This window comes from Gekko japonicus, unplaced genomic scaffold (assembly GCF_001447785.1).
Source record: "Gekko japonicus isolate JY-2015 unplaced genomic scaffold, Gekko_japonicus_V1.1 scaffold2828, whole genome shotgun sequence".
In the NCBI taxonomy this organism is placed as follows: domain Eukaryota; kingdom Metazoa; phylum Chordata; class Lepidosauria; order Squamata; family Gekkonidae; genus Gekko; species Gekko japonicus.
In genome coordinates, this window is record NW_015164280.1 from 164,931 (window position 1) to 181,913 (window position 16,983).

The 16,983-nt window shown below is 45.0% G+C and overlaps 1 protein-coding gene across 1 annotated transcript in view; it reads right to left on the minus strand.

Annotated features, from left to right (window-relative positions):
- Positions 1 to 16,983, minus strand: part of SLC35F2 (solute carrier family 35 member F2) — a 40,358-nt gene that overhangs the window by 2,529 nt on the left and 20,846 nt on the right. The window contains exons 5-7 of the mRNA XM_015408763.1: positions 12,269 to 12,425; positions 6,191 to 6,243; positions 4,142 to 4,296 (exon numbers count right to left, since the gene is read on the minus strand). Coding sequence (XP_015264249.1) covers positions 4,142 to 4,296; positions 6,191 to 6,243; positions 12,269 to 12,425 — 365 coding nt within the window. The remainder of the gene's footprint in view (positions 1 to 4,141; positions 4,297 to 6,190; positions 6,244 to 12,268; positions 12,426 to 16,983) is intronic.

Below are 16,983 nucleotides of genomic sequence, written 5' to 3' on the forward strand. Positions count from 1 at the left end.
TAGACAGACCCCCTGGCATGACTCAACATACAAGGCAGCTTTGTGCATTCATATATGCTCATTAGTGATACAACTGCCAGAGATTTGGGGGTAGGATCGATTTTCCAACCTCCCCCCCAACCCCCATTTTCCTAAACTGAACATAAGATCCAGCTTTGGAAAGGAAATCAGTATTGTCTGCTCTGACTGCAAGTGGCTCTCCAGGGTCTCGGCTAGAGGTCTTCCAGATCTATTTACCAGGAGATCGAACCTGGAACCTTCTGTGTGCAAAGCAGATTGCTCTACCCACTGAGCCACAGTGCCTCCAGGTAGCCAGTTAGCCCTGTTTGCCTTGGTGAGTCACAAGTTGTGCAGGCCTGGGTGACTGCACGCAAGGGCTTCCCTCTCCCTTCCGTTCCGCTTGCACGGAAAGGGTATTCTCTCTCTCTCTCTCTCTCTGTCCACCACCCCCTTGACTTCAGCTGAGACTTTGATGGAACCCATCCAGAACCCAAGGTGGAAGCTATTACTGAGAATGGATGAAAGATGGCAGTTCTTTTACCTCCCACGGGAAACCCTGTCCAGATACACCCTACAGGCCTCTCTTTGAAATCTAACGCCTGGCTGACAAGGTCCCTTGGCTGGCTGATCTGCCAGTGATCAAAAGCACAGTGGATCAAATTAATAAGGTCCCAGGGGGTGTGAAGACTGGAGAAGGGGGAAAGGAAACCTAATCTGTCCTACGGTTTCCCCTACCCAGGGTACGAATGCCACAACCAGTACACATAAGCTGTCCCCCCTGGGCACAGGTAAAGCCGAAATGTGATCTTCAGAGTAAGCCGGTAGCTGTTCGGATGCTCTCAGAAAGTAGCAGTGCAATCCTATGGAGAGTTAAACCCACGGAGCTTAGATTGGAGGTAACTCTGCATAGGATGGCACAGTAAGACAAAGTCAGGATGACCGGGGAAAATTGTGCAGATTTAAGAGCATATAAGCTTTTATGTTACACACGACTCTTCTTCCTCAGACAGAAACAAAGTAGGCAATCCTGAGAAACGAAGAGGCTTTCATACTCATACTAATAGAAACTGGTGCAGTAAAAATTACATACAATCACATATATCAGACAAACTATGGCAGAGCATTGGTCGGGCCTTGTCTGTTTCGACAAGCAGCTGTCCTTTCAGTCCTGCCGATGGAGATTTGTTAAGTAAAGGTGCTCGAGACTGATCCCGGGGAGCTTGTGAATGCAAAGCTGTAGCACTGAGTGACATTCCCCTCCTTTCCACCATCCCTATTTTGTATCAGGTTCAAAACATATGACATCAAAACCAGCCTCTTGAAAGGAACAAATCCAAACAGAAACACGGTGAGAGGCTTCTATCCATTTGCACCAGAGCCAAAGGAAAAAAAACAAATCAAGTCTTTTGGATCTGGAACCAGATCTGGCATGCAGGCTTATCAACTGCAGTTCTGCTGGGAAAAATGATGTTTTGGAGTAATGAAGCTAAGCTTCTTAAGGCAAGAATGCTCTCTGCATGTCCTTAAGGCCGTTCCAGCAAGTCAGTTATGCAAACGCAATGTGGAAAATGGGTTTCCCACCACTGAAGGTGACATTTGAACATGTACTACGGTAAGGTCCTGTAGCAGGACTACAGGCCTTCAAGAGACCACCAGAGGGGAAATTTAGCTTCAAGGTCCTACACAAGATGCACATTATGTGGGTGTGTGGTGTATTTACATACATTGTAGGTAAATAATACCTCTTTTCATACAAACATAAGGACCTGCATGAAGATGGTGATGTAAGACAGATAATATGATGTGGAAAGCAATTATCAGTAAGATTCAAGTCCAGTAACACTTGAAGGGCCATCCAGATAAAAGGAGGAGGAAAAGGAAGAAGAGGGAGGAGGAGGAGGAAGAATTGGATTTATACCCCGCCCTTCACTCAGCGTCTCAGAGCAGCTTCCAATCGCCTTCCCTTCCCCTCCCGACAACAAACACCCTGTGAGGTAGGTGGGGCTGAGAGAGCTCTTGACAGAAACTGCTCGTGAGAGAACAGCTCCGAGAGAACTGTGACTGACCCAAGGTTGCCCAGGTGGCTGCATGTGGAAAAATGGAGAATCAAACTCAGTTCTTCAGATTAGAGTCCTGCCGCTCTTTAACCACTACACCAAACTGGCTCATTAGAGCTTGGCTCTCAACAGCTTACTCCCTGGAAAACTTGTTGGTCTCTAAGGTGCTACTGGACTCGAATCTTGCTCTTCTACCACAGACCCAGGTTCAGATCCCCACTCTGCCATAGCAGATTGATGGGTAATCTTTGGCTAGTGTTCTCTCTGCCTATCCTACCTCACAGGTTTGTTGTTGTGAGGATAACATGGAGGGAAGAATTATGTATGCTGCCATGAATCCCCTGCTAAAGGATAATTCCCCCCCATACTTCAGAACAACAACAACAACAAACACCCCTACATTCCCTAAAAAGGGGAACTGCCCTGACATAAATGATGGGAGTTGTTTGGAAAAAGTTTTAGGTGGGGCAAAACAGTGAACCCAGGTGAGGCTGTACACCACATCCTGGCCAGAGCCCTGGATAGTGGGCTGCATTTGACTTGGGGAGGGGGGGACACAAGATATACCAGCCTTGTTTGTCAGTATCCCCCGGCAGGCAAAAGACACAGCCTGACTCTCAGATGGGTGATGGAAGACTGCACAGTATGTCCAAATCCTCCAGAGACTGCACAGTCACTATGCCCAAATCCTCCGGAGTCTCTCAGTATTATGGCCCGATATCTGCTAGCTGAGATAGTCCTGGATGTTCCGCCACTGATTAGTGTCCTGAAGTTCCAGCAGATACCCCAACCCCCAGGAAGGCTTTGCAACCCCATTGAAGAGCTCCCTCCATGCAGTGGAAATGAAACAGACATTTTAACTGCTCTTGGCCTGAAAAGGAGCAATTAGCTGCTTAGCCATCAGACCCAGCAGAGTTAGCTGCTTTCCCATCAGAGATAATCAGGTGATGGCCTTTGTACGTTGCTAATAAAACCATTAGAATCATAGAGTTGGAAGGAACCTCCAGGATCATCTAGTCCAAAGCCCTGCACAATGTAGGAAATTCACAAATACCCACACACACACACGCCCAGTGAGCCCTGTTCCATGCCCCGAAGATGACAAAAAACCTCCAGGATCACTGGGGGCCAAACTGGCCTAGAGAAAAATTGCTTCCTGACCCCAAAGTGTCGCTCAGCATTTCCCTGGGCGTGTAAGAAAGGCCATAAGAACTAAGCACTGATGCAGCCCTTCCTGCCCTCCCTCTCATGATCTGCCTAAGTTCACAACTTAGGTGCAGTTAAAATTGTGGCTGTATAGATGTACACCACAGTATTGTAGCAGGGCAGAAAAAGCATGACATGGGGCCGTGAGAATAAAATTCAGCATCTTGCGAATCTTAGGTTACAGTTTTTTAAAAAACCAAGCTTCCAACCCTTATGCCTGCAAAGATGTAGAAACAACAGAGAGATCACGGGAAGGATGCAGACAATGAAGAAAACAGTCGCGATGTAGTATTACGAAAATATATATTTATGAATCTTAGGTTACAGTTTTTCGAAAACTAAGCTTCTAGCCCTTATGCCTGCAAAGATCTGTTGATATGTAGGCCATGTAGAAACAACAGAGAGATCACGGGAAGGATGCAGAGAATGAAGAAAACAGTCGTGATGTAGTATTACGAAAATATATATTTAAACTGCTATTTTGCAGTGAGTAGTATTTCTTCAACAGGTAATCAAGATGTACGCACACACACAACGGAATGTGCATAATATTCCCGTTTCACATGACCGCTTTATCTCAGTGTGCTGTCTGAATAACATTAGTTTACGCGTCAACAATACTCATCTCTGAACTTAACACTCAACCTTCTTCCCACTTCAATGAAACAAATTCTTAACATGCTCAGGCAAAAACTGCAATAAATTATGCGAAAGAGTACCGATAAAAGCATAAAAGATGCTTCATAAACTGAGCAGAATTATGCTTTTCTCAGCACAGATTTCGGATTGCGAAGCTGCAGAATTTTCATTAATTGAGCACAGATGATACAAAACCTGCTTAAGATGTTCACCCATTGCTGCAAACAGAAGATGCTCACCTTGTAGCCAAACAAGAAGAGTCCAAAGAAAAGGCTGTAGAGGTCAGCTGTCAGAATGCCCAAGTTGACAGATGTGGCGCTGGTAACTCTGATCACTATTGGCATGAAGCTGTACAGCCCGAACATGCAGAGGGCAAAAGCCAGAAAGAGCAAGACTGCAAGGCAAGACAGCATCCTGACATCAAAAGACATGGAACCAGTAATAAGAAAAGGGGCAAATGGGAAGGACAAGTGTTCTTGGGGGGGCCTTTAAACTCATGGGCGAAGGGTGCCAAAGGAAACCCCCCACACTACTTCCAGAGACTGACCTGCTGCCCCTTTTACTAAAGACTAAGGTGATCTGCTTGAACATCTTCCAGAGGCACCAAAGAGACCCTTCTCCCTGGGCTATCTTTGGAGTGCCACAGTTAAATGGGCAGGAAGCTGGGATTTTAATGCCCCTTTTGCTTTCAGTTTTTTCACTGGGGTTCCAATGTTATTTTAGAAATACGTTTTAAATGCTTAAAGGCGGGGTAAATAAATAAATAAATAAATGGGGGGGGGTCCAACAGTGGGAGGGCTTCTAATGTCCTGGCCCCACTGGTGGACCTCCTGGTACTTTTGGCCACTGTGTGACACAGAGTGCTGGACTGGATGGGCCTTTGGCCTGATCCAACATTGGCGTCTCTTATGTTCTTATTATGTTCTTAAATGTGTGAGTAAAATGCCATCAAATCTCAACTGACTTATGGCAACCCTACAGGATTCTCAATGATGAGGTGGCTTGCCATTGCCTGTCTCTGCGTAGCCACCCTGGACTTCCTTAGTGGTCTCCCATCCAAGTGTGAACACTGGTGCTGCTGACCCTGCTTAGCTTCCAAGATCTGATAAGACTGAGCCAGCCTGGGCCATCCATGTCAGGACAAAATTTATTCTTTTCTTTTTTTGCTATCAAGTTGCAACTGACTTATCCAGGCAAGAGACTTCAGAGGTGGCTTGCCATTGCCTTCCTCTGCGTAGCAACCCTGGGCTTCCTTGGTGGTCTCCCATCCTAGTTCTAACCAGGGCCAGCCCTACTTAGCTTCTGCGAACTGATGAGATCGGGCTAGCCTGGGCCATCCAGGTCAGATATAGGTCAGGTTAAATAAAATTCAAATAAACTGAGTGCCGCCTAGAGTAAGCCACGTACATCAAAGTTGCACTGGTTTTAATCCAACAGGCAAAATTATCTAACGTGTTGTGATGAATTGCACAGAAAAGCAGTTTTTAAAATGCTGCTGTTTCAGAGAGACTGGGGAGGTCAGGAGTTAATCTGCCCTGGAGTGAAGAGCAGCCAATCACACAAGTTTTTCTGTGCAATCCGTCGCACATCTAAAAGGGCTGAATCCAGTTAATTCCTTTCCATCAAATTGCAGCCAATGCTACCCTTCAGCAGTAAAAAAAACTTTCTCCATTGGCAAAAGTCATTCTCCATAGATGGAAATTTCTAAGGTTTGGCAGCACTGATCAAGAGAGTTGGGAGTGGGGGAAGTATATGTGGATTCAGAGCCCCGCCTGGTAAACGGGTGGTCAGCTCTGCCAAAGTCAACCTCCACACCCTCTACTCCCATCCATTTTTTACGGCCAGGTAATAAACTTAACTAACACAGAATACAAAAGGACCACCCCAGAGCTGAGTGCAAAGCAGTTAGCACAAGCATTTTGGTGTAACACATACCGATTTTCCAGTTCCCAGGAAAAAAAAAATCTTTCTCCATCGGCAAAAGACATTCTCCATAGATGGAAATTTTTCTTCATTGGAAGAAAATTCAATGGAAACAAGTTAGTGGATGTGACCTAAGGTTTGGTAGCACTGATCAAGGGAGTTGGAAGTGGGGGAAGTATATGTGGATTCAGAGCCCCCCGCCTGGTAAATGGGTGGTCAGCTCTGCCAAAGTCAGCCTCCACACGCTCTACTCCCATCCACTTTTTACGGCCAGGTAATAAAACTTAACTAACACAGAATACAAAAGGACCACCCCAGAGCTGAGTGCAAAGCAGTTAGCACAAGCATTTTGGTGTAACACATACCGATTTTCCAGTTCCACTGAATATTAGCTATGTCTTTATGTTCCACAATGCCTCTAAAGAGAGGGCAAGAAGAAAGGAAAGAAGAACAAAAAGAATAACACCAATATTAATATTCTGCAATGTGGTTTTCATAGTGTAATATTCAATTATTAACATTCGTAATAGCAGATGATTAACCCGATCCAGCATCCACTAAAACAATGCATCTTTCTACCTATATAAACAAGGCCTTGATTATTGGAGATTGGGTTATCTCTTCAAGTTCCTAACTGGATGATTGTACCATCAAAGGGCTTACAGGAGGAATAGAAGTATGGCTCCCAGCTCTCATCTCAGGTGCTGGGCATGGACCTTTCAGTGCACACCTATGCACCCATTTACCAGGGAACAAGCACCATTAAAACAGTGGGATCTAGTTCTGAGTAGATAAGTACAGGTTTGCACTGCAAGTCTCCCAATGCTGCGGGAGAGGAATCATAGCTCCTCCCATCTGTTCTCTCATCGGTCCAGAAATCCACCTCCCCCACCACTACCGGTGTGTGGCAAACCCAGAGACTTCTTTGCCCCAGCAGGTGACAGAGGGAGGTGGACTGCTGGCTCATGCCTTCTCTGGGAACTTACACATTTACCTTCTGTCTAAATATCCAAGAGGCTGCAGTGCTTCATAAGATTTATGCCCTTTCAACCACGTTGTCAACAGTTTGCCTGAGCCCAGGGGAGAGGAGGAAAGGAAACAACATCCAAAGTGACATCTTAGAGCCCAAACTTAAAAACTGTGAGGTTAGTTCACGTTTTGGTCTCTGGGGGGTGCAGCATTATGCCCCACGCCCTGTGGCTGTTTCAGTACCTGAAAAGGTACCGGAGGGGGGTGTCCCTCCATGCTGCAGGCCCTCATGGATTTTTTTAAAAGGCCCCTGTTTGGCTCTAAAACAGCCGTGGCATCCCAGGTTGGACCCAGGGACACCATACTGTCCAGCTGTGACCTCAGGTGCTCCTCAGACTGTACAGATTCAGAGAAGCAAGAGAGGAATATAGTCAAGACACAGCCTGCAAAAAATAATGATCCCTTCCTAGATCCTTGATCAATAAGCTTCATCTCAGGCCAAAGTTTCCCTTGGCCGGCTGTTTTCAGTAGCAGTCAGCTGGCAGGCTGCCTAGTGTGGGAGGATTACACCTTCCCATGTAATGCTTCTTGTTTTAGGATATTTATATATTGTCTCTTTGAAGTACGACTCAAAGGGACTTACAATTAAGAAGAAGAAGAAGAGATTGGATTTATACCCTGCCCTTCACTTGGACCGATTTCACACAAGAGGTGCGCCGCGGTCACGCCTCCCTTTGCCCCGCTTCTATTGGTCAATTTCCCACTCGAAGCCGCGTGGCCGCGTTTTGACCCACGGCTTTGCCCAATTTCCCCCATGATTTTGTGATCCTCAAAAAACAGGATCACAAAACCACGGGGAAAATCAGGCAAAGCCGCAGGTCAAAACGCAGCCACACGGCTTCGAGTGGGAAATTGACCAATAGAAGCGGGGCAAAGGAAGGCGCGACTGCGGTGCAGCTCTTGTGTGAAATCGGTCTTGGAGTCTCAGAGCGGCTTACAAACTCCTCTCCCTTCCCTTCCCCACAACAGACACCCTGTGAGGTAGGTTGGGCTGAGAGAGCTCTTTCAAGAACTGCCCTTTCAAGAACAGCTCTTGTCAGAACTATGGCTCGCCCAAGGTCATCTAGCAGCTGCAAGTGGAGGAGTGGGGAATCAAACCCGGTTCTCCCAGATTAGAGTGCACACACTTAACCACTATACCAAACTGGCTAATACAGTGTAACTGTATTAAAACAAGGCACTGGACATAAAGAGCATAAAAACTATCCATAACACAAAAGCAGGCCATTTAAAAAGCTGCTAAGATAAAACACCTGAGTTTAAAAAAAGCCTGGGTAAAAAGTTGTGCTTTGGTCTGGCGCCTAAAAGAAAGTAAAGTAGACACCAAGCGAGCCTTGAGAGGGGAGGCATTCCAAAAGTGGGTATAATATCCTTTTCCATTTCCTCCAGACCAAAACAGGGCCATGGAGGTTGAAAGCGAGTTCACCGTTAATTTCTCCACTGACCGCCATTTTGTACCATTCAAAATTTGTTCCAGCAAAAAATTATGGTCCCAAGTCCAGAGATACTTTTCTTAATCAAGTAACATTAATGGATGCAAATATTATGCTCTTAAATAATACCAGTGAACTCTGGATTGAAGGAAGGGTTCCTGAAGGGACATTTTAAGTTTTCTCCAAAAGAAGGAAACCAAAGATGAAATAAACAGACCATTCACTGAATTTGAAGAATAAATTCGAAATATAGATAACGAGGAGGGGAAATTAATTACTAAAATATATAGGATATTATTAAATCAAGGAAAAACTCCGGTGCAGACCATTAAGAACTGGGAAACAGAACTGAATACTAAATTTAATGATAAGGACTTGGGAACAGATATTTCAACATTTTCAAATCAATCTCAAGAAGTTTACAAGAGCGTGAATTAAAGGTGTCTCAAAGGTTGTATTTCACTCCAGTTAGATTAGCACACTTAATGAAAATAAACAGTAAAAACTGTTGGGAGAGGTTGCGGTGAACTAGGGACATTTATTCACATATGGTGGTCTTGTCCAGTTAAAGCAAATGTTTGGAAATCAATATTTGCAGAGATTGCTAAAATAACCCAGGAACAAATAAAACCTACTACTGAACTTGCTCTGCTCAACTATCAATCAAAACTCCCAATGTAAACAAAAAACACTTATCAACTTTCTTTTATTAGCAGCTAGGATGTTTATTGCTCAGTGCTGAAGAATGCTAAAGAGATTTCCTTGGTTAGGTGGCGTGATAAATTAAGGAATATAGTAGCACTTGAAAAATTAACAAATCAGATTAGATTAAAAAGAAAGACGATTTTAAGATAATTTGGAATAGTTTCATAATTTATTTAATGGAATTTCCAGACTATAGCTCATTAAAGAATTTTCTTTAATGGATGGAGACCCTTACCTGAAAATTTGAATAAGGCACTGAATAGTTATATTTAGAGGATACTATTTCTCACAAACGGAAACAATGAAAATTATGTAAAATCTCAGCCAATTTGGATGGAAGCACCCCTCCACACACACTCCCCTTTTCTCCCTTCTTCCTTTTTATCTAGTCATGATTTTTCTTGTATTGGTTTATATTTTTTCTGTTTTGTTTTTTTGGTTGGAACATCACCATAACATGATGGTATCACCTCTTATATTGGACATGAGGTTATCAGACGGTTTGGTTTTGTTATGTTTTGTTGTTGGCATTTGTTTTGTTTGTGTAAATAATAAAAAACCCAGAAAGCGCCCTGTCTCTAGTCACCACCTGCATCACCTCTGAAGGTGGAGGCAGAGAGGGCAGGGCTTGAGAGGCAGATCTTAACTAATGGGCTAGATAGTATTGGAGGAGATGGTATTTTTTCCCCCTTCGTCTTTTGCTCGTCTCTTAACTGTGTCCCAGACAAGAAAGTTTCTCAGGAGGAAAATGTGAGAAGTGTGGGTGGATAAAGAAAGCAGACTTGGAGGAGAACGGAAACCCAGGAGAGGGTCGGTAAGAGCTGGCCAAACGGAAGTGGGGACTCTCAGGGCTACAGAGGCAGACTTTCATATTAAGAGGACTGAAAAGGTAGCCCTGGGGCTGTTACACAAGCTGTGGCTGCATTCTATCTTATCACATTTTCTTTCATCCTGCCCTCCTCTGAGGTGCTCACAGCAGCATGTATGACTCTCTTCCCATCCATACCATGTTTTTATCTTTTATGTAAGCCACCCTGAGCCTGCTTCGGAGGGGAGGGCGGGGTATAAGTTGAATAAATAAATAAATAAAACAGCCCCAGAAAGAAGGTCAGGCTGAGAGAAACTGACTGGCCCAAGATTACTTGATAAGTTTCACAGCTGAGGGCTCTAGCACATGCGTTATTTCCATCAGTTGTGTGCCCATACTGGGGGGGTGGGGGTGTCAGGTTCTGCACATGTTTTGCACCCTGTAGATGTTGCTGATTTTCCAATGATTTTCCCCCAGGTTTTCTCCAAGTCCTTTTTAAGAGTGCTCATAAAACCCACCAGAGAAACAGCTAGGAAAGATCGAAACAGCCACAAGAGGGCGCAAAACATTTGTGAAAAAGGAAAAAAAGACACAATAGGGATACACAACTGACTAAATAACATATGTGGGAAAACGCTCTGTGCGGATTCAGACCTGGGCTGCTCCAGTCCTAGTCTAGTCACTAAACCATGTTGGCTTTCCACGTTCAGAATGACTGGAGAGACCTTGGTTTACTGACTCTGGTTTAATCAAACCCTGCTTGCATGTAGACAGTCCGGCTGCTGTCACACACACACACTAAATAATCCACTTTCAATCCACTTTACAACTGGATTTTACTGTGTTAACTGGCAAAATCCAGTTGGAAGTGCACTGAAAGTGGATCATTTCGTGTGTGTGTGACCCCAGCCTCTGTTACTTCTATGGGATGCAACTGTAATCTTATGCAGAGGCCTGCGTTGTGAATCAAATGAATCGCTCCAAAGGGAGAGTCAATACCACTTCCTTCGAAAATACAGTTAATATACGCTGAACACACTGATACACAGTTATTCTTAGTTGTAAGTAGGCCTGTCACCTGAAAGGAATCTTAAGACGATCATATAAGTTTTAATTGACTACATCTTCATGAATGCATCTGGAAATAAAAGTGTAGTTATAAAAGAAAAAAATGAAGGCTGCAATTCTAAGTTCACTTTTCCGTTAAACCTGTTAACTTATCAACTGGAGGCGCTTTAACGCTTGTTTGTTTGATTGCAGCCTAAAGCTTTAAATAATCCTTAAGTCACCATTAACAAACCCGTTCTCCTTCTAAATCTCATTTAATCTTTATTTTGGCATAGTACCCCAAGAAAGAGTACTAAATTCTGGGATTAACTCCATAGCTTAAATGTCACTGGGAAACTGCCTTTCAAAAACAGGGAGCCCATTTTTTCTAGGATAAGGTTTCTGTGGCTTTAGCAGCCAAATAATGGGGCAGAAGTCAGTAGAAGAAACTGTCCCCATTATGAAGAAAGAGCATCTCTTTGTTGGGTTTCTTCCCATCATGCTGGTGGGTATCTGCCCATCTGTTCAAGACACAGTACCCACCCACCCCCATCAAAAGGTGGCACCATTAACTAGAAAAGAAAGGCCCCAAGATGTAAATGATTAATCCCACAAATAATCTTTGACCCTGGGGTTCCTTCTATGAAGGCCTAGGCTATTATCTGCATGAGTAACCATTTACAGGACTTAGAATTCCACTGGGCAGCATGGTCAGCATCTTAGCTACAAAAAGAAAAAGAAAAATATGTTGTTCTGGAGCGACATGTGGCTTTTTGCATGCCACCTGTGGCTCTTCTGAGTGCTGTTCCCCAATATGGCACCTACGCCATGTTTCAGGAAAGTGGGCAGGGTCCTCGCCTGCAGGTGCTTGTGTTTGACAGGTGGCTCCCACCTTAAAAGGGCCATCGGCAGAAGGACAGGTAAGCTGTGAGGCTCCCTGAGGGGCAAGCCTCATCCCAGGGATGGAAGTAAATGTGGCTCTTTTGGCTGATGGCAATTGCAAATGTGGCTCTCCGTGAGCCACAAAATGAGCACCTCTGGGCTATGAAAAGAAGGTACTGGGCCAGGTCAGGCAATTAAATAAAAATACAAATGCTCAAGGCTGCCGTATTGCAAGGAATTCCCCCTGTAATTTAATGTCCTCCTTGCTACAGGAAGTGGAGGACATGGACAGAACAGCCAGGAAGGAAATGAGAAGAAACCAGGGCTGCCACATCTCCCAATTGAAGTCTGAATTCAAAGGCAATCCCCAGGTAGAGGCCTGGCAATCCTATTGAGGGTACCTGTGCTCCCCAATAGGCTGGCTGCAAGGCTAACAATAGATTAACAACACGCCCACCAATTCAGGAAAGGGAAGAAAGCATTCTGTGATAGGGATGGTTTTCTTAGTTAGAATTAAAGTACATATAACTGATCCTTACAGCTGCAGGGCGCTGATAATAGTCCCAAACAAGCCCACCATTCCTAGAAACTCCACTCTGCTCAGATTTTTCACAATGTATTCCTCACTCACATTCGAAATGGCATACAACGAGGCGCCGAGAAGGACTAAGACATCTCCAATCACCACGTTGCTCCCTGCGCGGAAAATATCAATCAACAAAAGAAGACTGTTAGAAAGTAAAATGAGACCTTTTCTTTTTTTAAAATGGTAAAATTAAATACGAAGATTTCCAACTGGCATTTTTCATGGTATATAATGACTGGGACCGGTGCCAAGTGACTCCCCCTCATTCAGAACAGTACCCTGAAATGGCCATCTCCACTGGTCACTATATTATTGCAGAAGTTATCTATTTTTATTCTCCCCTTCTAGGTTGCCAATCTCCAGGTGGGGCCTACAGATCTCCTACCATTACAACCGAACTCTAGACAACAGAGACCAGTTCCCCTGGAGAAAACGGCTGCTACGGAGGGGGGACTCCATGGCATGGTGTTGGGTTTTTTGTGTCATCTCATCAGTCATGAAAGAGTTAAGCTGCTGTTTCTGTATGCTGATGTTAGCTAGTTAGCTTAGAGCCAATTAGATGTAGAGTAGAATCTTCCCGTCAAGGGGGGGGAGGTATTGTTCTTAATGAGGTGACCTTAAGATTGACTATTGGCTAATCAATATATTGGAAGATGGCACATGCTGTTCAGCACATACACAGGGGGTGGAGCCTTTGGGGGGAACTTCCTCTCCTTTGTTCTCAAACTCAGACAGAAAGAAGCACAGCTCATTAGTCACAGAAAAGAAACAAGATGGAGTTAGAACTAGAAAGATTTTGTTAGACTGTTACTACTGTTTTGCTTTCCATGGAACCCTTCCCTATTTTTCTAGTAGACTTTTCTTAGAAGCTAAACACACATGTCTGTGGCTGCTTTATTTCTGCTGCGCTTTATGCACTCTGCTAAATATCCAACACATTGTATCCTGCTGGGGTCCCTCCCCTTCCCAGGTTCTACTCCCAAAATCTCTCAAGGTATTCCCCAACCCAGACCTGGCTACCTGACCCCCTTCACTTCCTGTCCCTGGTTTCGAAATGTGGCCCCGTTCACACGGAGCATTTGCCACGCTAAAGATACGGATGAAAGGTTGATTTTCCGGACGCGATCACACCGCAAACATCTGGGAAGCGTAGTGCACCCGTGGCTAACCCGTGGCTTCTTGTTGAAGATACGGAGTAAAAAAACTAGTACATCTGATCTGCTAGTTTCTGGAAAACGCGCGGCAAGGGTGGGCGTCTGATCGCGTTTCCACTGGAATCCCGTGGCATCTGGTGCCCGCCCATGTCCCGTCGCAAACCGGATGTTTTTGGGGTTTTTTAAGTCTCCACAGGATGCGCACCAACGCCCGCCGGCACATGCGCACACTGTGGTGAGGGGGAGAAATCCCGTTTGCCACGGAAGCGGCACCTAGCAAGAAACAAGGAAGTAGTGACAGAATAATGCAGTGATGTGAGCAGGGAGAGGCTCTTCCAGCATCTTCACGGCGACAGGACGAGTGCTGATTTCACCCTCGTTCTGGCAAGGCAAAGAAACTCATCTTGTGCAAGCGTGAACTCGCACAATTTCTCAATTAAATTGGGCTGTTATCCATGCAGAGAGACGCAACACTCGCTTAATAAGCACACCGAAGACTGGGCGGGTGCTGACCTGGCATACTAATTGAGCACGCATAGCCGCACTGCATGGATGGCAGCCCAGCTTAAATGAGGCAACGAGCCCACACAAAATTGCATTGGGAAAGCCGTTTCAGCCCACTAGCATCACTTTTACATCAGGCCTGTGAGTCGATACCTAGGAGTGAGGCAACAGCAACCACAGGATATCACTGAACCAGTCACGGTTACCCTGAATGCAGCATTTCCCGTGACAAGCTGGTTATATCCACCCATTATCACCCGCTGATTTCTACACAGCAGGCTAGCGTTACAGGCACAGCTACAGGGCTGGTGGAGAAACTGGTACTTACCAGTGCCTTTGAAGCAGATGAAGAGACTGTAATAGTAACAGGAAGACTCCAGTTCAAATCCCCACTTACTCATGAAGCTCACAGAGTAATCGCAGGTCAGTTACTACCTCACAACCAAACCTACCTCACAGAACTGTCGTGAGGAGAAAAGTGCGGGAGGGGCTGGTATGATACCCAGAGCTCCTTGGAGGAAGGGCGGCATAATAGTGTGATAAACAGAAATTCCTGTATTGAGAGCCAATGTGGTGTCATGGTTGGAGTGTTGGACTGGGAGACCCAGACCAGATTCAGACCTCCACTTTGCCATAGAAGCTCTCTGGGCAACCAGTGGCCAGTCACTCTTTCTCAGCCTAACCTACCTCGCAAGACTGTTGTGAGGATAAACCAGAGGTGGGGAGATTAAATGCTATAAACTGTGTTGGGTCTGCACCAGAGAGAACAGTGGGATATAAATACCTAAGTAAATAAATGTAAGAAAGATGTGTGTCAAGTCCGAGTTCAGGAAAAGTACAATGCAGGCATCAAACATTTCGGAAACACTGATCTAGATTTGGGTTGGAATCTATATAACAGCCTACAAAAATGCACGGGAAGAATTCTTATTTGTTTTGGGCACCGTAAGAAATCCAGCAAAACTACAGTTCTGCATATTTAGACCCTCCGGTGTTTTCTTTTGTATCTTTTCCCTCCCTCCATCTCTTTTGCCATTAATAGTCTGATTTAGCTGTCTGTGAAAATCAATAGATTGATCTCAATAAGAGCTGGACCAAGTTCTGCCATCTCTAAAATGTCCCTAAATGGATGCTGAGAGAGTCTTGCTAGCATCAGAAAAATAAAAAGGCCCTGGGACACAACATGTTCCCCCTTGGGGCTTGCTGCAAGACGGAGAATCATCCAGCAGCGGAACATTGCTAGATTTCACATAATTGCTGTTCTTATTAAGAGTTGCCAACTTTTTCTTCAGCAGGGATCCACACGGAGACATTCAGCAAGTAAAGCGTTTCCTGTCATTACACTGGCAGTGCTGGGGAAAACACGGATCCAGCAATGCGCAAGGAGAAACAAACAGGATAACTGCAGTTCTGCTTGTGCACAGTCCAGTAACACCTGTCAGTTTCATTCCTACGTCTTACAATGCCCAGAAATTGCTCATGCTATAACTCCCACAAGTGGAACCAGAGTGAGGTTTATTTTATACTTCCGCTCACGCATGGATCCTAGCGCATGAGGGAAACTTCTGACAGATCCAAGCCACGGTTTGCTAAATTTCTGTTTGTCACACAACTGTTAAAGACACAGGAAACTCTCATGGGGAAAAACAAACCGCAGGCCTTACTGAGGAGGGGAGGAAGGAAATGCACCACAATCCAGATCTCTTAGTTGCACATAGCTTTTTGTATCGGGAATGGGGGTGGTACTGGACACATAAAAATGGCCTTTGTACCATCATGGGAGATTCTGGGAACCACAACACATGGAACTGATATGATGCCTCTGATAAGATCAGTGGTGCTAACACTTACGTGACGCTAAAGCTCAAGATGTAGGCACTAACTCTTAAGTAGACCCCTCAACTGTGCCGGGCCCTAAAATGGGGCTTAACTTCCAGGTACGGTGCCCCCGAGCTCCTTGGAGGAAAACAGGGACACAAAAATAATAACTGATCTCTCTTCTTCCTCCAAAGAACTCAAGGCAGTATACATGGCTGCTCTGTTATTTTAACAACCCTTTGCAGTTAGGTGGGCTGAGAGACAGTGTCTAGTCCAAGGTCACTCAATATGCTTCATGGCTTGAATGGGATTTGAACCCAGGCCTTCCAGTCCAACACTCTAACTGCGACGTCACCCTGGCTTTCGTCATCATCACACTAATAGCCAAGGGTCATCCTCTTGCACGGGCAGCCTCCTATGTTCAGCCAGTCGCAGAACACCCTTGCAGATAAAAGAATCACATATGCAGGAACGCTGACACCTTGATTACCGAATGCAAGAGAACTGGCCACTCCTCCACCAACCCTGATCCTAGATCCAGACACCTTTATGTGTTATATCCTAGCAGCTACAGGCAGGAATGGACAAATGGCCTTGCAAGCATCATAAATAAGCTAACTAATAAAAATGAACATCTGAAGCTGCAACCGAGCCTGTGCAATCAGCTCTTGCCAGCAGGAGCTATCTAAGCCTTTGGACACACACACCCCCGATAATACACAATCTTTTTATTTGAAGATGGCAATGACTGAATTACAGGCCTTTGAAATGCAAACTATCCTACTACTGATTTCCGTTCCCTCCCCCACCTCCAAGAGATGCCAAACAAGGGTCAGCACATCCCGCTAAAAAAGTCTAGAAACCTTACCGTGCCATCCAGCGCAAAGTTACATTCTTCTGTCCATTGAAAACTCTGAACAAGGGCTAGCACATCCTGCTAAAAAAGTCTAGAAACCTTACATTCTTCTGTCCATTGAAAACTCTGCTTAGGATAGCACTGCTCCATTTCAGAACGTGCACAGAAACATGTACTTAGCTACACGGCACTCACAAAGCTGCCTTTTGCTGAGTCAGTCAACCAGTCCATCTCAAGGTCAAGATTGTCTCTCTGACTGGCAGTGGCTCTCCAGGGCCTCCTTTCACATCACGTACTACCTGTGGTATATTTATTGTATATATGTATGTATGTAAT